Source organism: Eptesicus fuscus, chromosome 11 (assembly GCF_027574615.1).
Source record: "Eptesicus fuscus isolate TK198812 chromosome 11, DD_ASM_mEF_20220401, whole genome shotgun sequence".
NCBI lineage: Eukaryota > Metazoa > Chordata > Mammalia > Chiroptera > Vespertilionidae > Eptesicus > Eptesicus fuscus.
Genome location: NC_072483.1, coordinates 30,473,418 through 30,497,609, shown reverse-complemented (window position 1 = coordinate 30,497,609; position 24,192 = coordinate 30,473,418). Strand labels below are relative to the sequence as shown.

At 46.6% G+C, this 24,192-nt stretch overlaps 1 protein-coding gene across 6 annotated transcripts in view; it reads right to left on the bottom strand.

The window, feature by feature from the left end:
- Window positions 1–24,192, bottom strand: part of LYPD6 (LY6/PLAUR domain containing 6) — a 118,979-nt gene that overhangs the window by 5,690 nt on the left and 89,097 nt on the right. For 5 of the 6 annotated variants that reach the window (XM_054722918.1, XM_054722919.1, XM_054722917.1 and 2 more), the window contains 2 exons: window positions 23,467–23,655; window positions 16,354–16,452 (listed from right to left, as the gene is read on the bottom strand). In XM_054722918.1, the coding sequence (XP_054578893.1) occupies window positions 16,354–16,452; window positions 23,467–23,584 (217 nt within the window). In that variant the 5' untranslated portion in view covers window positions 23,585–23,655. The remainder of the gene's footprint in view (window positions 1–16,353; window positions 16,453–23,466; window positions 23,656–24,192) is intronic. The other variant, XM_054722920.1, reaches the window with a different exon arrangement.

The following is a 24,192-nucleotide window of genomic DNA, read 5'->3' as shown; positions in this document are numbered from 1 at the left end:
AAACTTGAGATTTCTCCCAAAATTCCATGGAGAAGTGTGTGTTTTTTTTTTAATTTGTAATTTAAAGTCCAAAGAAAAATGGCTTTGCCAATGTAATTCTTTAAGTCCTCCAGGCGATGCTCAGCTTTCTAAGCCTGGGATTTAGTTGAATGTTCCCGTTCCATTTTCAGATTGGAAAAGAAAATGAATAATTCTCAAGAAATGTCACTGAGCTGTTTTTCATCCATATCTTGGACCTAACTTTGCATACTTTAACCATTTTAGATATTTAGTGGCTAATATGGAATTATGACCTTCTATGATGTTATTTATTAGGCAATAAAAATTCCCCCCCACCAGATTCTGTCATAATCTTGGCAGCTTTTAACCAAAGTACTCATGTCCACAGAAGAAAGCTGAATAATTTTAGACTCTGAGAATGAGCTCACACAGACCACACTGTCACAGCCTGGGAGTCATGAATTCAGGGGTTTGAATAATCGTCCTTGATGCCCGCACCTGTCAGGAACCTGAGTGGCCTCCGATGAGTCTTGCTAAGGGCAGCGACTTGGGCAATGGCTACACTCTTGGTCTGTCTGTGTCCATGGGCTGAGACTGTGTCCAGGCCCTCCCCTAAGGGCTGTCCCCAAACTGCACCCTGACCAGAATGTTGTCAGCCGGAATCAAGTCACCAGGCAGACCCTACCTTGCTCAGGATCCTAGAGGGTGGGGTGAGTAAGTTACCTTATGAGCTCATAAGAAAAGTTGAAAGCCCATAATATTTTAAAATTGAAATGACTGTTTTCCTGATGAAGAGGGGGTGGCAACTGTCCCTTGATTTTTTTAAAGCCTCTGACAGGTTTTAACATATGGAGGCCCGTTATCTGAGAGATTTACCAGCTCTTCCAAAAAGGACTGGTTTACCTCCCTGGTATCAGACTCGGTCATTTATGGCCTCCATAGGTAAACCTTTCCCACCCTCACCCCAACTTCAGATGTTCAAGAAAGCCATAAAAATGGCATGTTCTTATCTCTGCCTCCTCTTCACGAGACAGCCAGCAGCAGCTGCCAGAGGTTTTATTGCTCCAAATGTAAATCTGAGCAGATAAGATCATCCCCTGATGGAATAAGTAAATCATCAAATGGTCTCAGTTCTGGAACCTACATTTGCCCCCCAAACAGTGAATTATCTTGTTTTAACTAAACCTGAGAATAACAACTGGTGAACCTCATATAATGACCTTTTGTTCATATGTTTATATCCACAACAAATTCTATTTTAATTTCTTAACTGGAATCTTATTCCATTGAATGAGATTAAAAACAACTGATGAAGCTTTCTTCTTCTTCTTCTTCTTTTTTTTTTTCTTTTTCAGGAAAATATGCAAAAGCCCAGTACCTAATAAGCCAATTCCAGAAATTCTGGGGGGAGAAAGATGAGCAGTGAGGAAGGTAGATAAGAAATTTTTCTCACACTTCAACAAGTCCAATCCATGACACAAAGATATGTTGAGGACACCCCATTACTTCCAGCAGTACAGACTTCGGATCTGAGGCATCAATCCCTTAAAAATATCCATTCCACTTCTTATCTCACAAAACCCCTAGGTGAGCTATAAAATGTTAATATGGAAAAGGTTCTGTGGTTAAATAAGTTTGGGCAATGCTCAAATAGAGCCGAACAGTTATCTTTCGTGCACAACTTATGAGAGCCTTGAATTTGTACTTGATCTTCTAGGGGGGATGGGGGCAGGAGAAGCAGAATTTCCCAACCAGAACCAGGTGGACCACATGGGGCTTATCTCTGGACCATAGAGTTGATGAAAACCGAGTTTCAGCCACAGAGCATTGCTCTCCATGCATTTTGAATAATCCTTGGGTTAGTAATGAGGTTATATGAGAATCAAGCCTGCTGATAACTTCACACTAAAAGGATTTCAAAGGCTTTTATCTAAAAGATAAAAGATGGATTTGAATTTCTACCAAGTTAGTTTGGGCCTCTAAAAATCTCATATTCTGCACTGCATGGTATTCCCAGAGGTTGTGAAACAAAAGTCTTTTACTGTGAGATTCACAGGCATTCAAGCAAAATCAGAACAGAGTAAGAAGCTTAATCAACTACTGGAAAGCACAAAATATAATTTTCATGAAATTCACACATACAGACATGCACACATTCCCTAACCTGGCTCTGAAACTTAAAAAAGGTTCAAAATGAAAATGTAAATTTCCACTTACTCATCAACATGCAGTTTCCAATAACAGAAACTGTATCTAAACAAAATATACATAAAATGATTTGTATTAAAATTAGATATTAAAAATGACCAACTCTCTGGTAAAAGGTCTTTTTGCCACTGTTGCTCTGCTAGTTATGGTTTCTTTAAAACATATATAATTATGAAAGTGATGCTAGAGAACAATTCACCAGGTGTAAGAAAGTTAATGGGAGAAAAATAACTTGAATCATAATATTATCAGAGACCGGTGCACAAAATTCGTGCACTGGGGGGGGAGGGGGGTTGTCCCTTGGCCCAGCCTGTGCCCTCTTGCAGTCCGGGAGCCCTCAGGGGATGTCTGACTGACGGCTTAGGCCCACTCCCCATGGGGACCAAGCCTAAGCCGGCAGTTGGACATCCTTAGTGCTGCCACGGAGGCGGGAGAGGCTCCCACCACGGCTGCTGCGCTCACCGTGAGCCTGGCATCTGGCTGAGTGGCGCTCCCCCTGTGGGAGCACACTGACCACCAGGGGGCAGCTCCTGCATTGAGCGTCTGCCCCCTGGTGGTCAGTGCGCATCATAGCAACCAGTTGGTCCGCCCTTTGGTCGACTTGCATATTAGCCTTTTATTATATAGGATTATATTGAAAAATAAAGGCTGACAGCCCCTGCAGCACACTCCTTCCCACTGGATTCTTCTTGTGTACACAGCCCTTCACATCCCTCAGTGCTCCATCCAGGCCCCTCTGTGAAAGTTGGTTCACCCAAGTGTCGATTCAACACTCTTCTCCCCTGTCTGATCTCTCAGAATTTCTGTGCGGTTCCAGGTTCTGCTGTGTATAATTTCCTCTGTGATTTCCCACCCTGGACTTCAAAGTTTTTTCTTCTAGATTTTCTCCTGCATTTCTGTTCTCTTCATTCCTAACTTCTCTAACCTGAGTGTTGATATTCTCCCAAGTTCAGTTCTGGAAGCTTCTGTCACTCAAGTAACCTCATCCAACCTCTCACGACATATCTTCAGTCTGATTCTCTCTCCTGGGTTGTAGAACCAAGTTTCTAACTAGTTCCTGGAAATTGCCAGCAGCCCTGTGCACCTCACACCTCACACCTCCCAAATCAATCACATCACCACGTTCCCTCTTGGATCTGTTTATCTTCCTGCATTTCTATTTCCGGAAGGGACATCCTGAGAAGTGGCACCTCTATCTTGGACTAGAAACTTCAGAATCAGCTCAGACCTCTCTTGCCAAACTGGGTGTCTCCAAGTCCTCTGAAATGTCTCCATTATCCATCTAATCTTGTGTGTTCCATTTCCCCGATACAGGGCCTCTTTCATTTCCTGTCTTCTTTGGCTCCAATCTCTCTCCTATCTAATGCAGGTGCCAGACAGTCAACCCCCAGATAGACTATTGAAACGAAGATTAGACCGTGGCCACTCACTGCCTAGGAAAGCGTGAACAACACTTAAAGTCATGAGGGACTCTAAGTGTCAAGGAGCCCTGACTGCTTCCCACTGGGTTTATTTGGCCTACTCCCTTGCATACTCTCTATCCTTGAAGCTCTGTCTCGAGTATAGGAGTAACTGTGCTTCCCTGCTGGAGGCATCCGTTACATGTATAACTCAGAGCTTGGCACCTGAAGCTCAGCACTTATTATCACTCAAGAACTGCAGTAACTCCTTGATGTAGGCCCCAGACCACCTCATCATTGCTCACTAGATACCTTGAGACACCATGACACAACTTGACTATTCTTCACAACAGAAAATGTTTTCCTTTCTTCTGCTCCTAGAAACCTGATATTCTTTGACGCTCAAACAAAATGACATGTATTCTGTGAAACCAGCCTTGATTCCTCCCCTCCCTGCCCCCACAACCACAGGCTCACAGCCCTTCCTTAGCTTCCTTATTTGGTATGTCTGTCTTTCCTTCTAGATCAAGGTTTCTCAACATTGGCACACTGGCATATATACATTACTGGTTAATTTTGTTTGTTGTTTAAACTTTAGGTTTTGAGATCATTGTAAATTCTCACGTATTTGTAAGAAATAATACAGAGTGATCCCATGTGCCTATTATTCAGTTTCCCCAGCATGGTAACACATTGCAACACTACAGTATAATGTCCTGCTCAGAACACTGAAATTGATGCCGGAAAGATACAGAACGTTCTATCTCCACAAGGATCCTCATGTTGAATTTTTATGTTCACATCCTCTACCTTCTGTCCTCACCCACTCCTGAACCCTTGGCAGCAACTAGTCTGTGCTCCTTCTATAATGTCATCATTTCAAGGATGTTATATAAATGGAATCAAACAGTGTGTAAACTTTTGGGACTAGGGATTTTCACTCAGCCTAATTCACTTGAAAATTGTCCATGTTGTTAATTAACAGTTTGTTAATTTTTATTGCTGAGTAGTATTCCATGCTATGGATATACCAAAATTGGTTTAAACATTCACCATTGAAAGGATATCTAGGTTGTGGATATTATTAATAAAGCTGCTATCAACATTTGTGTAGAGGTTTTTATGTGAACATAAGTTTTCAATTCTCTGGGATAAATTGGAGAAGTGGAATTACTGATTATATGGCCATTGCATGTGTAGCTGTTTAAGAAAATGCTATACTGTTCTTGAGAGTGACTTGATTTTCTAAGGAGAAATATCAACAACTCCTCAGAAGTCAGGCCATGTGTGATAAGAGGCAGTTTTATTTCTTTATTTCCAATCTGTGTGCCTTTTATGTCATTTTCTTGCCTTATTGCATTGGGTAGAACTTTCAGCCACCGTTGGAGAAACTGGACCTTGACAGTGGCCAGTAGTTAAAATAAAAATTATAAGACAAAAGCATCCAATGGATGCTTCCTGAGACAACAGTATTAGCATAAAGCACCTGATGAAAACTCTATGAATTGGAGTAAATTTGATGCTCTCAGATTACAAGAAAAAAAATTTAAGGTTGATAGAACATTTGGTTTAAAAATGGCTTGAAAAATCCTAATTAAATAATAAATCTGAAAATTACAGTGCCAGCTTAGATGAATTAGCTTGTCCCTTCTTAACAACAACAAAAACAGGAAAATTAAAATAGCTGGATGAAATAAAAATAACACCCAAAATCTGCGTGAAAGCATAGGAGAGCTACCGAGGCAGATAGGATTTGAAGAGTAAGGCACCAGCAAAATGAAGAACACAATGAGTTGAGCCTGACATTCTATACCTGTTCTCCCCTTGAGGCACCTGCCCGGGAACAGAGGCTGAGTAGCCAAGCAGAAAACTCAGCAAAGGGGCAGAAAAGCTGAGCAGAGCTTTTGTCAGTCTCCAGGGAATTGGGAGGCACACGCAGGAATCCAGAGCTAGCAGGGCAGCCAGGAGAAAAAGGAAATGCAGAGAAGCGAGGCTGACAGTCTCAGTTTAGAATTCCAGGTTGGCAGCTATTTACTTTCAGCACTTTTAAAATGTCATTCCATTAACTTCTAGCTTCTACTGTTTCTGTCAATACTGAAGGTTGGCAAGGCTGTGCAGCAACTGGCACCTGCAGGCACTGCTGGGAGAGCGTAAATTGGTACAGCCGCTCTGGCAAACTGTTAGGCAGGAACGAGTATAGCCACAGCATACACGCTCCATACCCAGGAACCCCACCTCCTGGGATAGGCCCAGCAGAAATGACGCAGGTGTATACCAAAAGGCATGGGCAAGAATGCTCATCCTATTCAAAACTGGAAACACTCCAAATGTCCATCAACAGTAGGATGGATGAAGGTTGGTACATACAGAGAGTAATCTACATCTGTGAGAAAGAATGACTTTGCTGCTCATGAGACAGGAATGCATTTCACATATATAATGTGGGAAAGAAAGGAGTAGGTTCTGTATGATTCCATTCACACAAAGCTCAAGGATAGTAGTCACAATTGTGTAACCTTTGGGAGGTGTGGTTAAAGCCTCAGGGACTCCAATGGCCTTCTGGGGTTCAACTGCTTAACATGGGTGGCAAACACAGCAAGTTCATTTTGTGAAAATTCAATGAGCTCTGCACTTGTGATCTATTCACTTTCTGGTATGTATGTTAAACTTTAATAAAAATTTTAACTTTATAAAAAGGAGGAAGTCTGAGACTTCCATTTGCTGATATGACAAGACAGATAATCTGAACAGCATCTCATTACATAGCAGCAAGTGTGCTGAATAACATATAACCAATAGCTTCTGTAAATGTACAAATGAAGGCTCCAGAAAGTAAGAGAAATTCCAGGGACCAATGCTGATTTTTCTACCTGGATGAGATAGGGGTGTTAATATATAAACTGTAAAAGATGCAAGGCCTGGGGTCCTCCTGGGGTTTGGAGCTGAAATAGAGACCCTGAAGAATGGTGAAAACCTCGAAGGGCTATATTCTGAGTGCACCAGAGACAAATTCTACCCTTGGGTAAAATTAAACAAAAAGGCTCTTTGTCTCATGAGGCCTGGAAAAGTCAACAACAAAGACTCTTTCCTAAAAATGTGTAACCATGGGCCTGTCTTCCGTGGAGCTAGTATTACTTTTATATTCCTGCTTATTCCAGATAATGGGTATTTCAAGACTCATCAAGGGGCATACCCACGTTTTTCTTCACTTTCAAAAAACAAAACAAAAAAACAACAACAGTGAGCAGCATAGAAGCTGGAAGCAAAAGGATACGTGACCCTCCATCTCAAGATTTCTCTCGGTCTGATTTTATATCAGCAATAATTCCAAATGAAGAATTTGCCTTGGAGGGAGACAGCTGCACTTCATAATTAAAAAGGAACATGACGTCCTTGTGCCTTAGGTAGCCTACACAGAGCAAGCCTTTTAAAAAAATTGTGATGGTTTTTACTTGACATTTAATTCCAGAGACTCTTAGACACTTATATGGTCCCTTTCTCTCAAGGAGCTTTTCATCTTACCTGGTACAACACAGAAAAAAAGTCAAGGCAAGAGATCACGTGGACCTGAGAACGTGACATTCAACGCCTGTTTTCCTTTACCACTTTTTTCAACTGGTCTCTCATAGGATATGATTTCAAGATCCTTTCCCGTGCCAGTTCACAAAGTCAAGGAAACTGCACAGATTTATAATGAGCAGTTGATGAAATTGAGGTTATTGCAAAGGAAGTGCTCAGGGGCCAAAGACTAAACAGAAGGCTAGCGAAGTGAGGGAATGTGATTGGTTATGAAGGGCATCTCAAGTTCTCTTGTCTAGGGAGGGAGTGTGGTACCAGGAATCTGTAAGTGCCAGAGGCAATAACAAAGTGACAGAGGAGGAAGTACTTACATAACACACATTTGGAGAGTTAGGAGTGACAGGGAGCCTGAGTTGGCTGGAGGGGGCTGGCTGATGCCACCACTGCCTGTCACAGTGATTCTAGTTAGGGCAAGGCTTTCTTGATGTTTATTTGACCAAATGATGCTTCACAACCCGTCTGCTGAATCAGTAAGCAAGCTTTACCTCAGCTGCTAAAACACAATCTGTCCTACACACATTCACATGGCTGAGTTTGGCTTTCCAGTGTTCTTGAAACTCAGGCGTTCCCCTAAGCAATTTGGGATGTGGGCTTATCCCATAGAGATAAGATTAAATGCTAACATAAATTATTTTTTCACTTTCAACAAGTTATTTTCACATCATGTAATAATTAAAACCTAGTTAGGCATGCCATAAAATAAACAAACAACAGGAATGCTGCAAAAAGCTGGTATGCTTTTTTCATGGCAGCTACTGAGCTGCCCTTACTAAGCCTGTTGGTAGTCCTGTAGCCGCTTCAAAGTCATAATTAACAGGAAAAAAACAACAACACAAATCTAGGGTTAATCCATAATTTCTAGTAATTAGACACATTTTCTATTTTAATCTAATAATAGCAATGGTATTTTCATTGGAAGAAAAATTTGGAGAAAACCCAGAGGAAAGGATAAATGGCTTATGGCAGTGGGGCTGGTTAAGAAGTAAGCTGGTGCCCTGGCCAGTTTGCTCAGTGGATAGAGTGTCAGCCTGTGGACAGAAAGGTCCCGGGTTTGATTCTAGTCAAGGGCAGATATCCTGGTTGCAGGCTCCTCCCTGGCCTGCGCTCTGGTTAGGGCGCATGTGGGAGGCATTCAATCGATGTGTTTCTCTCACATCGATGTTTCTCTCTGTCTTTCCCCCTCTCTTTCACTCTCTCTAAAAATTAATGGAAAAATATCATCGGATGAGGATTAAAAAAAAAAAAAAAAGAAGTAAGCTGGGTGTGGCTTTAGTACCCACTCCTTACCTGATGTTCAAGGTCCCAAAAATTAACCTGGCTCCCCTACTTGTTCCTACTATTGTCTGATATAAACTAGTTGCTATACCCAGCTGAGTTCTCTCCCTGTCCACCGAGCTCACTTGGGGCATCCGGTCTCCACGCCTTTGCTCTGAGTGACTTCCCGGAAGACATGTCCTCTTCCACCTTCTCCCTCCACTGCCCATCTTCCGAGCCCATGACTTTCTCACTTGCCACGTCAGCCCCAAAGAGCAAATCTCCCTTTTAACTCCCCAGCATTGAATGCCATGTTTCATTGGCACTCGCCTTTGTCCTGCTATTTTTGACATTTGAGATGTTCAGATCTTATCTCCCCAGCTGAACTGCATGCTCCTTGAAAGAAGAAACCCCATTCCTATCTTTCGTTGCATAATCCCCCGAGGGCCTGTGTCCCGAACCTCAAGGTGTCATTTTCCATTTATCCCTATAAATTAATGGACAAAAAGATAAAAGTAGGAAAAAAGGGGGGAAAGGAGAAATTGTGTCAATGATATTTTGGGTATCTGTATTTTGGAAGGATAGATTTTTGTCCTCAGAAGAAAATATAAAGAGGGACCTTCCTCTTTTCCTGTGGGGAATTCGAGCAGATTGCCACCAGTCACCTGCTTTTCTCTTTGTGACAGGGCCACACTTGTACACCATCAGACTTGGGCTGGGTCTCTCTGAGCCTGAGCAAGCCGCAGTCCACAGTCCCTCCTTTTCTCCTCATCTCTGCTAAGGCGATCATGAGAGAAGCACTGTCCCATGTCCTGTACGGCCGTACTGAGCACTGGCAGCGGTGGCCAAAGCTAATCAGCCAGCTTTGTCCCAACAGGAACCAACCCAAAAGCTATTGGCTACACAAGCAAACCATCCGGTTTGAGTCCAGAGTCACTGGTGGTTCTCAAATGTTACTACATCTGAGAACCACGGGGGAGCTTCTAAAACTCCTTATGCTCAGGCACACTCTATACCATTTAAATGTACATCTCTGGGAATGACGTGGGCATCAGTATTTTTAAAATTTTACCCCGTGATTGGAATGTGTTGCCCAGTTTGAGAAGCAGTGGCTTTGCCAGGTCCCTCGGCAGCCTACCCAAGTGCTCCTTCTGCGGTGGGATGTCAGAGAACACTGGCTCCGTCTGCAATGAGTGAGACTGCAGAAGGCAGCGCGGCAGGGCTCAGCTGTGATCGCCCGGATGGCTGGACAGCTGGCTTGTGATTAAGCCAGTCTTTAGTGTCGCCATGTTTTCCTCTTCCCTGTGGTCTTTCCCATTAGCATCTCTAGTGCAAAGTAAACAAGAGGCATCTAGAGATGACAACACTACATTACACTTTTCACTAGTGGGGAGAGGAGCTCCCAGTGGTTCTTGCTCCTGACTGTCCACTAGAATTACGGGGGATATTTAAATACTCTGTGCAGGGATGCTGGCTCAATGTGTGTGGAGCTGTGGTTCTTCATGTGTGGTCTGGAGCCCAGCAGCTTCTGCATCACCTGGTACTCTTTTTTTTTTTTTTTTTTTTTATTTATTTATTTTTTTTAAATTTCTTTATTGATTAAGGTGTCACATATTTGTCCTCATCCCCCCATTCCCATCCCACCCCTCTCCCCACGCATGCCCCAATCCCCTGTTGAACTTAACCGTTGGATAGGCTTATATGCATGCATACAGGTCCTTTGGTTGAACTCTCCCCCTCCCCCCACCCTCCCCCTACTCTCCCCTATCCTCCCTCTGAGGCCCGATAGTCCGATCGATGCCTCCTTGCTTCTGGTTCTGTTCTTGTTCCTCAGTCTATGTTGTTCATCATTTCCCCTAGATGAGCGAGATCATATGTCACTAGATATATACTAATAAGCACTGAATGTGAGACGAGCAATAATAGTTATGCTGACAGGCAAATGAATCAGTCTGTAGCGAGCTTCCCCCTGGACCAACAGTTCTTTTGAGACTCAATTTCAATGTCCAGTAGTTCCTTATGTGTACATGTCAGCACTGACCCCCCAGCTCTGGATGGTGGACAAATGGCGGTAACGGAGGTCCAACTCCCTCTGGTTTGGTCTCGGCCGAACCCAGGGGCACGGCGTCACCCGGACTAAGGGGCACGTGGCCTCACCCATACCCAAGGGGCGCGTGGTCTCACCCGGGCCTGGGACCCAGCCTCACCCGGATGGATCCAGGGGCACACGGCCTCACCCGGACCCAGGCTCTGGCTTCACCCGGACCCAGGGACACTTGGCCTCTCCCAGACCCAGGGCCACTTGGGCTCACCCGGGCCTAGGTGCACGAGGCCTCATCTGGATCCAGGGACACATGGTCGCACCCGGACCCAGGGACGCTTGGCCTCTCCCAGATCCAGGGCCACTTGGGCTCACCCGGACCTAGGTACACGAGGCCTCATCTGGATCCAGGGACACATGGTCGCACCCGGACCCAGGGACGCTTGGCCTCTCCCAGACCCAGGGCCACTTGGGCTCACCCGGGCCTAGGTGCACGAGGCCTCACCCGGATCCAGGGACACATGGTCTCACCCGGACACAGGGATGCTTGGCCTCTCCCAGACCCAGGGCCACTTGGGCTCACCCGGGCCTAGGTGCACGAGGCCTCATCCGGATCCAGGGACACATGGTCGCACCCGGACCCAGGGACGCTTGGCCTCTCCCAGACCCAGGGCCACTTGGGCTCACCCGGGCCTAGGTGCACGAGGCCTCATCTGGATCCAGGAACACATGGTCTCACCCGGACCCAGGGACGCTTGGCCTCTCCCAGACCCAGGGCCACTTGGGCTCACCCGGGCCTAGGTGCACGAGGCCTCATCTGGATCCAGGAACACATGGTCTCACCCGGACCCAGGGACGCTTGGCCTCTCCCAGACCCAGGGCCACTTGGGCTCACCCGGACCTAGGTGCACGAGGCCTCATCTGGATCCAGGGACACATGGTCGCACCCGGACCCAGGGACACTTGGCCTCTCCCAGACCCAGGGCCACTTGGGCTCACCCGGGCCTAGGTGCACGAGGCCTCACCCGGATCCAGGGACTCATGGTCTCACCCGGACACAGGGACGCTTGGCCTCTCCCAGACCCAGGGCCACTTGGGCTCACCCGGACCTAGGTGCACGAGGCCTCATCCGGATCCAGGGACACATGGTCGCACCCGGACCCAGGGACGCTTGGCCTCTCCCAGACCCAGGGCCACTTGGGCTCACCCGGACCTAGGTGCACGAGGCCTCATCCGGATCCAGGGACACATGGTCGCACCCGGACCCAGGGACGCTTGGCCTCTCCCAGACCCAGGGCCACTTGGGCTCACCCGGGCCTAGGTGCACGAGGCCTCATCTGGATCCAGGGACACATGGTCTCACCCGGACCCAAGGACGCTTGGCCTCTCCCAGACCCAGGGCCACTTGGGCTCACCCGGGCCTAGGTGCACGAGGCCTCACCCGGATCCAGGGACACATGGTCTCACCCGGACACAGGGACGCTTGGCCTCTCCTAGACCCAGGGCCACTTGGGCTCACCCGGGCCTAGGTGCACGAGGCCTCACCCGGATCCAGGGACGCATGGTCTCACCCGGACACAGGGACACTTGGCCTCTCCCAGACCCAGGGCCACTTGGGCTCACCCGGGCCTAGGTGCACGAGGCCTCATCCGGATCCAGGGACGCATGGTCTCACCCGGACCCAGGGACGCTTGGCCTCTCCCAGACCCAGGGCCACTTGGGCTCACCCGGGCCTAGGTGCACGAGGCCTCATCCGGATCCAGGGACGCATGGTCTCACCCGGACACAGGGACGCTTGGCCTCTCCCAGACCCAGGGCCACTTGGGCTCACCCGGGCCTAGGTGCACGAGGCCTCATCCGGATCCAGGGACGCATAGTCTCACCCGGACCCAGGGACGCTTGGCCTCTCCCAGACCCAGGGCCACTTGGGCTCACCCAGGCCTAGGTGCACGAGGCCTCACCCGGATCCAGGGACACATGGTCTCACCTGGACCCAGGGGCGCTTGGTCTTTTCCAGACCCAGGGGCACGTGGCCTCACCCGGGCCTAGGTGCTCGAGGCCTCACCCGGATCCAGGGACACATGGTCTCACCCGGACCCAGGGACGCTTGGCCTCTCCCAGACCCAGGGCCACTTGGGCTCACCCGGGCCTAGGTGCACGAGGCCTCATCTGGATCCAGGGACACATGGTCTCACCCGGACCCAGGGACGCTTGGCCTCTCCCAGACCCAGGGCCACTTGGGCTCACCCGGGCCTAGGTGCACGAGGCCTCACCCGTATCCAGGGACACATGGTCTCACCCGGACACAGGGACGCTTGGCCTCTCCCAGACCCAGGGCCACTTGGGCTCACCCGGGCCTAGGTTCACGAGGCCTCACCCGATCCAGGGACACATGGTCTCACCTGGACCCAGGGATGTTTGGCCTCTCCCAGACCCAGGGCCACTTGGGCTCACCCGGGCCTAGATGCGCGAGGCCTCACCTGGATCTATGGACCCCTGGCCTCACTCGGACCCAGGGGAGCGCGGCCTCCCCCAGACCCAGGGGCGCTTGGCACCTCCGCAAGAGTCCCGCCTCTCCCCGCAGGCATCTGGGTCTCCCACGGGTCCCCAGAAGCTGGATTTCAGTGTGATGGAGAGCTAATCTCCCCTAGGTTTGGAACAAAAGCCCCTTTCCCCCGCCACCAACCAGACCCACGCGCCTCCACACCTCATCCCCTCCGATTTCGCTGGTTTCCTCTTCCCTCTTAGCTATAAATCTACCATTCAGCCATCTCTCCTGTAGTTCTGGATGGCAGAGGCTCTGTCCTCCATTCGTGCCCCTGAAATTGCTGTGCGCGGTGGAGTTCGCAGTTCCTTTGTTTAACTTAGCCGCCTTCTTGATTCTCCTCTGTCAAAATGGCTTAAAGGGCTTGAATGTAAGATGAGAACTCCTAAGAATCCTCCAAATCGGTGTTGGCGGCCTCCGGGGCCTCGAGGATCTCACTGCGCAGTTCGGCCAGGTCGGTGGCGCGGATGCGCCCCTCCTGCAGAAAGATGGTCTCTTCCTTCACAGAGAGCCGCTGCGCCGAGTCCGCGGCCGCCGCCACAGCAGCTGCTGCGGCGCCCACGAGCCCATGGCCCCGGCTGCGGTGCTGACTGAGAGGAGCAGCCGCCCGGTCTGGGGAGACGCGAGCAGCAGTCGCCACCCTCACTAGTCCATGTTCCAGTTGTATTTCCGAAACTGCCGTGTGAGGCAACACATCAGCCTTCACCTCCGCCGTCATCTTTTTCGAATTCCCCAATTTGTTCTTCTTAATCCCTTGAATTCAGTCAACTCTACTGAGGTCTAGTGGCGCCGGGAGGTGCACGGAGAGGGCGCCCGGGCCTCCGTCCGGTGTGCGGGGCGCGCGGCCCGCTGAACCAGGCGCGCGGGGGCCTCGCGGCGGAGATGGGCGCTGGGCGGCCGCCGGGCTCCGGGCGCCGCTGCCGCCGCGGCGTCCCCAGTGCCCCGGGCCGGGCGGCCTGCGGGGGCGGCGCAGTTGCGAAACTGAGTGAGTATCTACAGTTAAGTCTTGATTGTTGTTGGTGTCACTAGGAGGAATTGTCCTCCAGGCCAATTGTCCATGAGGACCCTCTTTGTCTATATAGGAAGAGTTGCTGTGCAGGAGACATGAGGCTCCTGTGTCTGTGTCCCTCTGTATTCCTTGCAAACACCTCTGAGAGAAACGCGCCCTGGAGTTTCGCCCGCTGCCTGGAACTGGGTTTCAATGTAGTTGGAACTGGGTCTCAGCGCAGTCTGGCGCCTTTGTCTCCTTCCCAGCAGGGCCATTCAGTGGCGCAGGCAACAGTCCCTCCTCTGCGCGCCCTCCCGTGTGCGCCTCTGGAGCCGCCGCTCCTCTGTGCCTCTGCCCCACAGGCCAAATTCATTCCCCCAGCATGTGCCTGGCTTCCCAGGGTTTCGCCCGGAACTGGGGTTCAGTGCAGTCGGAACTGGGGTTCAGCACGGTCCGGAGCCCTTGTCTCCTTCCCGCTAGGGCAGTTCAGTGGCGCAGGCAACAGTCCGTCCTTTGCGCCCCTTCCTGCGCGCGCCTCTGGAGCTCTGCCTTCCGCCGCTCCTCTGTGCCTGCGCCCCACAGCCCAGATTCATTCCCCCAGCCTGCGCCTGGCTTCCCAGGGTTTCGCCCGGAACGGGGTTCAGTGCAGTCGGAGCCGGCGCTCAGCGCAATCCGGAGCCTTTATCTCCTTCCTGCCAGTGAACGCCGGCCAGGCCGTCAGCCGCCCCTTCCTCTCCGGCTCCATCCTCCCCGCAGGCGCTCGTGCTCGTGTCTCCGTCCGTTTCTCCATACCTCAGGCTTTTGCGGCTCCCCCGACTGTCCCCGTGGCCTTCTCCTTCTCCCCAGCTGTGGGCATTTCAGTCCGCCAGCTTTCCTGTGGTTCTGGACGATGACCGTTCTGACCTCTAGTTGTATTTTTGAAATTGTTGTGCCCGGCTGCGGGTTAGGTGTTTAACCTATGGCGCCATCTTGGTTTCTCACCTGGTACTCTTTAGAAATGCAAATTCTCAGACTTCATCCAAGACTCCTGAATCAGAAACTTGGAAGGAAGGAGAACAGGGGTAGGGGCCAGAAATTTGTGTATTTTAATTCTTAATGCCTTTAACTTTTTTTATTTATTGCTTGATTTTAAAGAGAAAGAAAGGAGATAGAGACAGAGAGAGAAACATTGATTTTTTTAATACATTAATTGGTTTATTCTTGTATGTGCCCTGACTAGGGATCAAACCTGCAACCTTGGTATATCAAGACAACTCTCTAAACAACTGAGCTACCAGCCAGTGTTTTAATCAGCCTTCCAGGGAATGATGGTCATGCTGAAGTGTGAGAACCGCAGGGCACAGGTTCCAGTGATTTTGAAAAGACTCACAGGAGTTCCTATGGGGCAGTCTAGGTGGAGACCCATAGGATAAATAGTACTGGTTTAGGTAGCTGACACTTGTCTCTTAATTGGTGCAGGCTCTCCCAATGCCCAGTGCTCCGAGAGAAACAGTGTCTTTCACTGGGTGAGCATGAGAACGCTTGTCCTGTGTTAAAAAATAGCACATGTGGTGTTGGTGTGGTCAGTCATTTTAACAACTGAATTCAATCAGCAGCAAAGCCCACTGAACTAATTGCTCAAACATTTATCAATAAAATGCCCTGTCCTTGTCATCTCCCCTTCAAATGAATAGACTTTCTTCCAAAAATAAACTAGCCAATTAACATGACTCTGTAGCCAAATATAACCATCTCTTTAATTCAATAGGATAAAAGAAATACGATTATGAAGCATCTACTTTATTTTAAAATGGGCCTTTGGGTCAAAATTTCATGCTTCCATCGGGGATCCATCTCATCCTTCAAAGAGAACGGAAGACTTTAAAAAGCTCCGGGTTTTCATTTATGCAACGATGACATTTAGAATTCTCGCTTTCAGGCAGTCTTTCAGGACAAAAGCCTCCGGCAAGATATGCAATAAATGGAATCTTTATATGAACATCGATTCATACTTTGCATAAAGGAAGTTACTATGCAATGACTAATGCTGCAAAGAGTGGGTTAGAGGCTGGTTGTTCTCTTCCTGTCCTGCATGTGACTGGGCCTGGGGTGAGTATCACTCACCTTTCCTGGAGCTCCAATGACGCTTCGTGAGAAACGGGGCCACCCCACGGAGCAGTTTATGACTTGAGAGTTTCTGATGTAAGTTATGGGTGTAGTATAAGCAATCGAAATAGCCTTACACAAGAGAAGCGACTGAGATTATGAGCATGCTTCCTTCTATGCATGTATCAAGATAAACAGGCCTGTCCACTCCTGGTCAGCCCTTGGGACCCCAATCTGTCTACTGAGAGCTTACCTCGAGGACAGTAGATGTCTGGAGCCCACCGGTTGCACTCATAATTGTCCGCTGCCTTTTCACAGGTAAAACACTTAAATCCACCAGGATATGGTGTGGCTGCAAAAAGGATCAAGAGGAAAGAGTAATGCTTTAGACTAAGCACAGAATCCTGCATTGTGAAGTTAGACATCTTCACTTTTTTTAATTTAAATTTTATTTTTTAATTTATTTTATTTTATTTTATCCATCTCAAAACATCCTGACAGTTTCTTTAAAAAGTCAACATGCAAGTAACATATGACTCAGCAATTGCACGCTTGGTCATATTTCTCTGAGAAAAGGAAACATATTCTCACAAAAATTCACAGCAACTTTATTTGTAAAAGACAAATCTGGCATCAATCCAGATGTCCTTCAGGCGAAGGTTAAACAAACTGTGGTACATCCATGCTATAGAAAACCAGTCAGCTATAAAAATGAACTATTAATACATTCATCAACTTGGATGGAATTATGCTGAGTGGAAAAAAATCAATCCCCATAAACGTTATATATTATATGTAACATTTACTATATGTAACATTTTAAAATGAGGAAATTTTAAAAATGGAGGAAAGATTAGTGGTTGCCAGGGTAGGGACAGGTTTAGAGGGAGCTTGGTGTGAGGCCAAGAGGAATCATTGTGCTATTGAAACTATTGAGTGTCTTGACTTGGCTGTAAATACACAAACCTGCACATGTGATAAAATTATGCAGAATTCAATACACACACACACACACACACACACACACACAATGTACACAAATAAAACTGGGGAAGTCTGAGTAAGACCAGTGGATAGGTGTATCAATATCAATAACCTGGTTGTGATACTAGGCTACAGTTTTTAAAATGTTCCCACTGGGGGAAACTGGGTAAAGTATACCTGGGATCACTCTATATTATTTCTTACAACTGCTTAATCTATAATTATCTCAATAAATTTTTCAATTACAAAAGGCACTCTGAATTTCCAACGACTTACTTTTATGTGCCAACTTATGTAGACAGGTCAACAAGTACATACAAATATTAGGATCAACCATAAAAACTTTCCTGATGTTTGACCATTTTGTACCTGCAAAGGTGGCAGTTTCTTTAGTTCCCTGTAATATTTTCATCTGCTCAGACCCCACATGGTTAAGAATCCCTGGGGATGGGAAGAAAGGCATCTACAATGCTAAAATATTTGCTGCCTATGCAGAGGGGACCCTCTTTCGGGCGGGGGTGGGGGGGACGGGGAAGGGGGACTCTCAGGCCCAGGTTCAAGGTCCATGGGGCAACATACTGGGAGCCCCTGGGGATGCAGATGCACTCTAGGCTCCTAGCTCCATCCTGAAGCCCCTCCTCTCCTCACCCCTGAGTTGCTTCTTCTGTCCTCCAGTTACTTGTATTCTCTGTCTTGTATTTATGCTGGGGGTGGGGGTGGATGTCCCATGAGAGTCATGCTCTATAGAGTGCTGGCTCCCCAGGGCCTCATTAGCATTTAAGGATGAAGATGCAAAGGGAATATCAGGCCAGGTTATCTCTGTCCCATCTGCTGATGTGCTATTACTTGCTGCTCAGTTCTAATCATTTGCTTACTTTGCCTTTCTGCTTAGAGTTTTGCCTTTCATAAACAGAACTTGTGAATGTGTGTGTGTGTTTAATTTGTAAAATTACCTGGCCTCTTTGAAAGCTGCAAACACTCAAACACTTCATCTGTAGAAGCCAACTGTTCTCTCTCGCAGATGCCTGAGCCTGCATATCCCACTGGCGGAAATAATCATCTCAGGGTAAATTGCTTTACCCACATGGAACCAATTAAGTATGTTATCAAAAATAAATGAAGGAGGCGGCAGCCGCTTAAGGCCAGAATTATGGGCCAGATATAACTTTGATTTTCACCTTGCCTAGAACAGCTGCCCATCCTTGCACTTGCTTGCAACAGTTCACAGAGCTGCCTCTGAAAACAGCAAGATCAAAAGTAATAAACTGTCTTTTCAAAAAGGCAGGTACCTGGACCTTTTTATGGGCTCATGTGAGAGTTCTATGTTCTTCCAAGTAGTTGATGACTCAAATTCATCAACAGAATGATAGTTTGCACATGGATCGTCTTAGAAAACGAGGATGGAAAGCCACTTAGACATAGCCATCCAACCACTTCATTCCCAAGGAGGAAATTTCACTGGAAGGAGACATCCTCTCCCTAGTTATAATTATAATAAAACAGAAGTAAACAATTTTGTAAAACTACACACAAGTAAGTTTTATATCTGCAAATCCCACTACCTAGATAGGTGGGTCACATTTAAGTTGAAAGAGTCAAGAGAGAATCATTGATTGCCTGTCTCCACCACATCCCCTATAAAATGTCTATGAGAATATTTGAATGGCTTTGGAATATGAGAACCTGTTTGTTTTAAATTCTTCAGGCATGTACTTCGCTACACTAATCATTGATGGTTCTCTCTCTTTCTCCCTCTCTCTGAAACAAATGAAAACATACTTTAAAAAAGTTAAAGTTTAAAGCAGTTTTTAAATTTTGAAGTAGGATTAGCAGAGTAGGAGTTTTGAAAAACAGGTGTAAACTGTTTGTCAAAGAACAGCATTTCTAAAAAAATGATCATATTGGTCAAGGTTCATGACTGAAAAGAGCCACAGCACTTTAGCTGGCATGTTTAACTCACTAGAGGGTCCAATTTTACCTGAATGTTGCTACAGCCAGAACTTTCAGCTGGAATGTAGGGTTAATTTTCCTGGGAACTTTCCCATCAAAGAGATAAATTAAGAACTCTGAGTGAAGATTGACACTCCAACCATTCCACACATAAACTTTTTGAGAACCTAGCACTAATAAGCTATAGTGTTCCCAAATTTGGGATTATTTAATAGACTCTTCAAAATTATCTTTTGCAAGACTAGTGACATGTTTAATTAAATACTGTCATTTCTTATACAAGTAGTACGGAACTCTGAAATTAACTTAAAGTAGATCAAAGTCTAAACAGGAACAGGAACTAAAACACTAAGGTGGCATAATGAAGCTTTGTTTCAAATCACTTTATCTCTGAATGTGTTTATCAGCATGTATCACTGACAATTAACCAAACAATCTCATTTTCAGTAAGTTTTCTTTTTAAATCTACAACTTCATATCTGTGCTCATTGTCAACAAGCACATGCTAATATTTGCTTATGGGAACTTGAATTTACAGCTCAGCAGATGGTACTGATCAGTGAATAACCAAACCCTCTTCAGTGACAGATCTCTGCAGACAGACTCAGCTTTAAGTTGATAATTATAGCACAATACCAAGCAATGGTTAAATTCTTCCCACTGGAAATATTTAGCCAAAAATAGGTCTACAGTTGAACAACTATCTCCAGTAACTGGCTAATTGATACTGCATCTGATAAGTTTTCTTATAAAAGGACTGGAAAGAGATTCCTAAGAGATGTTCTATTTTTTCTTTGTTACTTCAAAGCATTGCAGAGCAAGTAGAGTTTCAAACTGTTGTGGTCCCAGCTGTGAATGAATCTAATTTGGCTCTTGATCACAGAGTTAATAAGCTTAGTACTCTGTAGTTCAGGGCATAAGTCCTTGGTCCCTCAAGAGAAGGTGATTGTAAAGAAAAAAAAAGAAACACTAAAGTGCCCAGTTACTTCCTGTAACATAATCTGTCCATTAACTCCCATGGTCAGCCATAGTTCAACCGACCATAATTCATTTGTAAGGCATCGGGAAAGATTTCCTCTTTGTTTCCATCTCCTGGAACTTTTGCCTGGACAAAGGCCTTCAGTTACCAAAAACGGTGGTGAGAAGAGAATCTTGTTTTAAAATGCATGCTTCTGTGGAATGCAGCCAACCTTTTTTTTTTTTTTTTTAATTCTTGGCAAATTAATTCCCATTGTTTTTGGAAACTAGAAGCAAACACAAAATTTTTAGAAATCTAATAAATCGATCTTCTTCTCAGACCACTTGCCTACAAATTGTTGTCAGTATTTTAATACCGTGAACAAATTTCTAATAGAAATGTATTTTGTGCTGCCTTTCTAGAAAGCGTCCTTACTCCTTAAGGCTTATGCAGTTCAGAATTATGGGGGAAAAAATTAGTTGGTTCTCTATATCGGCATAAGAAACCCCCTGCAGGGATTCAGTGCTTTGGTCCACAGGAAAGACTCAGAATATGCAACCAGTGGAAAGGCGAGAATCTCAAGAAAGATTGCTATTACAAGGAAAGGGACGGAGGCCAAGAACAGCTGAAGTCACTTTGGACGTTAAATTCTGCCATCTCCTATCCATTTCTCTTAACACTAACTCTTGTTTTAAAGGATTTATTAGTTTTGGTACTTTAATCATCAGTTGGGAAGATATTCATCATTTCTCACATGAAAAATAAAATAAAATACAGATTATGGAAAAGAATGTTATTGAGGACAGCACCTCAAATTTGAAAGCCATAAAGTTTATTTCTCTTAAGGGCTTAGAAGCTTCAAAGATCAGGGAATCGGAGAGCAAAGGAGATTAGTCACAGAGGCTGAGCATTCCCAGCCCGGGTTCCAGTGCCACCCACTTATTATCTCTGAGGGCTGTTCGGGCCCAGCAGAAATGAGTCCATGTTTGCCTGGTGTGGAAAACGTGTGTCTCCAGCATCGCTGCATTTCTGCCTCGTGGGTTCTGAGCTGTATCTAACAGTAATGAACTCTGGCTGGCTTACTGACCTCAAGGAAACTGTGTGCGCCTCCATCTACATAGTGAGTCGATTATATTAATACTTCCAGATCGAAATAATCCCACACTGCCTCACGTATACGTTGTAGTCTGTGTTCTACAGAAACCTGCTTATTCGTAGAGAGATCGCTCCACCGAAGCATGGTCTAGTCAGCGGGTGTTGTGCAGGGCAGAGGACCACGGCCATTTAAAAAAAGTATAAAAACAAGCAAACAAACACCATACACCTCTGACCTAGTGCACAGAAATGGGAAGTTAACTGTGCTTTAACGTGGGCAGGGTAAACAGAATTCTAGCCAAGTAGGACCCATGGATGGAAACTTCAACCCAGCAAGAACCTTTACCCCCAGGACCAGTTACAGAGACTCCACAAGAGTTGAGCCCAGACCTGCTAGTGACCTGTCTACGCACAATCTAGCTTAGGAACGGCTTCTTCTGTCCTCCATCTTTAAAAATCATGTCAGAAAAAATTACCGATTCTTTCTATATGGTGAGTTCTACTTAATTAAGCTATGGCTCTATTTAATTAACATAGGTCATCCTGAAAAGATCCCATTTTGCAACTGACTTTGAAACAGGGGCCCACTCAATCAGACAGGACCCACTATACCACTGAGGCAGAAACGGGATGTGTGTTTGTTTTGTTTGTGTTCAGCTAAATCCAATCCCCTCAATTTCCCTCCCCACCCTGTGTACAATCGGCCTCCGAGAAAGCCAAGTGTGGACCTGCTTTGTGGCCCAGTGACTTCTGAGTCTGTCACTGAAGTGGACAAAGAACCGCCCAGAGGCTGAGAACCCTGGCACTCAAACCTAAGAGACTGAAATCTATACACACACACACACACACACACACACACACACACACACACACTGAGTGGCCAGATTATTATGCGTTCAGTGATCATAATAATCTGGCCACTCAGTGTATATGTGCCCAGCATTTTACAGATGTTCTTTACAGATATTAAGTCCACAAAACAATGTGACAGGATATGTATTATTTTATCCACTTTAGAGATTTCCCTAACATTTATTAAGCATTTACTACATTCCGTGCTAAATGCTTTGTATGCATTCTTACGTTTAATCGTAACAAAGTGAGGGTATTTATTTCAAGTCAGAAGGCCACGTAGCAGCTGACCTAGTTGCTGACCCATGGGCGGGCTGACTGGACGGCCCACCCCTCATCCAGACCAGACCATGCAGTTTAGTAGTCCAACTGGACGATGATATTAAAGGAGTCTGAGGAGCAGCCTCCACTGTGCAGAGTCTAAGATCCTCAAAAGCAAGGACTAAGCTGTATTTGCCTTTATGTCTTTCATGCCTATCACAGTTCTGACACGCAGGATACACACAAAAAAAATGTAGGTGGAACAGACTATTTCAAAAGAGGAATGTACCTCAGGGCAAATGCTGAAGGTCAAAACATACACAATATACGCAGCTCTCACCACCACAGGGACAATACTGAGGAGATCCAACTAAGAGAGGAGGTGCAAGTGCTGTGTGATCCAAGTGTGATCCTCAGAATATCAGCAGCAGCGGCACCTGATATTCCTGCTAAAAGCCAGAAAGCACAGGACAGCCCCAGCCAGATACGCCATCAGACACTCCAGGGAAGGGACCGTGCATCTGCATTATGATGCACTCTCTAGATAAGTCTTAAACACAGGAAACCGAAAGGGAGCGGGCACAGGAAGCTGTGGCAGATAATTACATTGAAACTGAGAATGAGATGCACAGACAGGACCGGCTATTATCTTCCCTACAAAGGACTGATCTTTTACAAACACATTCCTCCTGGGACACGGATTTCACTTTGATAACCGGCTGGCATGAGTCAAAGGGAAGGGTGTTCAGAATCAGAGCGATGGTGCCGGGGACAGAGAAAACGAGCCTTAAAATAAAAAACAAACATGCTAGGAAAAGGTGAGGATAAAACACACGGCATCTTTGGTAGCACTGCACCCCAATTAAATCATCAGAGGTTCCCCTGTACCGCAGGCCACCTTCTTCCAGCCATTTTTATTTTTATTTTATTATTATTATTATTTTTTTCATTAATCCTCACCTGAGGATATTTTTCCATTGATTTTTAGAGCGAGTGGAAGGGAGGGGGAGAGTCAGAGAGAGAGAAACATTGATGTGAGAGAGACTTATCAATCGGTTGCCTCCCGCATGCTCCCCAACCAGGACCTGGGATCGAGCCTACAACCAAGGCTCATGCCCTTGACTGGAATCAAAACCGGGACCCTCCAGCCTGCTGGCCGGTGCCCTACCCACTGAGCTAAACCAGCAAGGGCTCCCTGCCATTTTTTAACTCAAGTCTTACTTGCAGTCGGGTGACATTTCTGCAGCAAAGAGAACAGAGTCTTACTTGAAGGGTGGAGGTAGATAATGTCTTTCACTGTGAAGTCTCGGGACTGTGCAGCTTTCAGACAATCGGCCAGCAGGCTCAGCAGCAGGAGCCAGGCCAGGGCAGGGCCAGGCTCCATGGCAGGCCCAGGCGTCACTCATACAGGGCACCCAGGAGCGGGGACTCGGGACCACGGGAGAGCACTGGCACCTGAAATATGAAGCAAGAGTCATCTCAGTGTCCAACTCGAAAGAGCCACAGGACTTGGCCGAGGTTTCTTGTTGGGAGCAGAGCATCAGGAGGGCAGGGAGCCCAGGGCACAAGGAAGTGGGCAGACGCGGAGAGAAACTTTAAAGACGGTAATTTTAGAGCACTTAGAAAATGCCAGCCCAAATCTCTTCTGAATCAGGTCGCTCAAGCTCCACTGGTAGCAGTCCCCTCTAATATCCAGCAGAGATGCTATCAAGAGAGATTGAATTTTAATGAAATCCAGCTATTTTTTTGCCAGGAGGCCAGGGGATGGCTGCCAGAATGCAACAATAAATAAGTCAGGTACAAAAGCGCAGAAGCGTTTCCCTGATAATGGTGCAGGCCAAGGACGGCAGTACAGCCTTACTGGGTCACGGTGCCCGTGCAAACCTGCACAGGGCAGGCTTTCAGATCTGGGGAATAAAGAAATGAACGCAAATGGGCCTCTTCCAAACCAAAAAGTGCCTTTCTAGCTCAAAATTTCCTTAACGTAAGTAG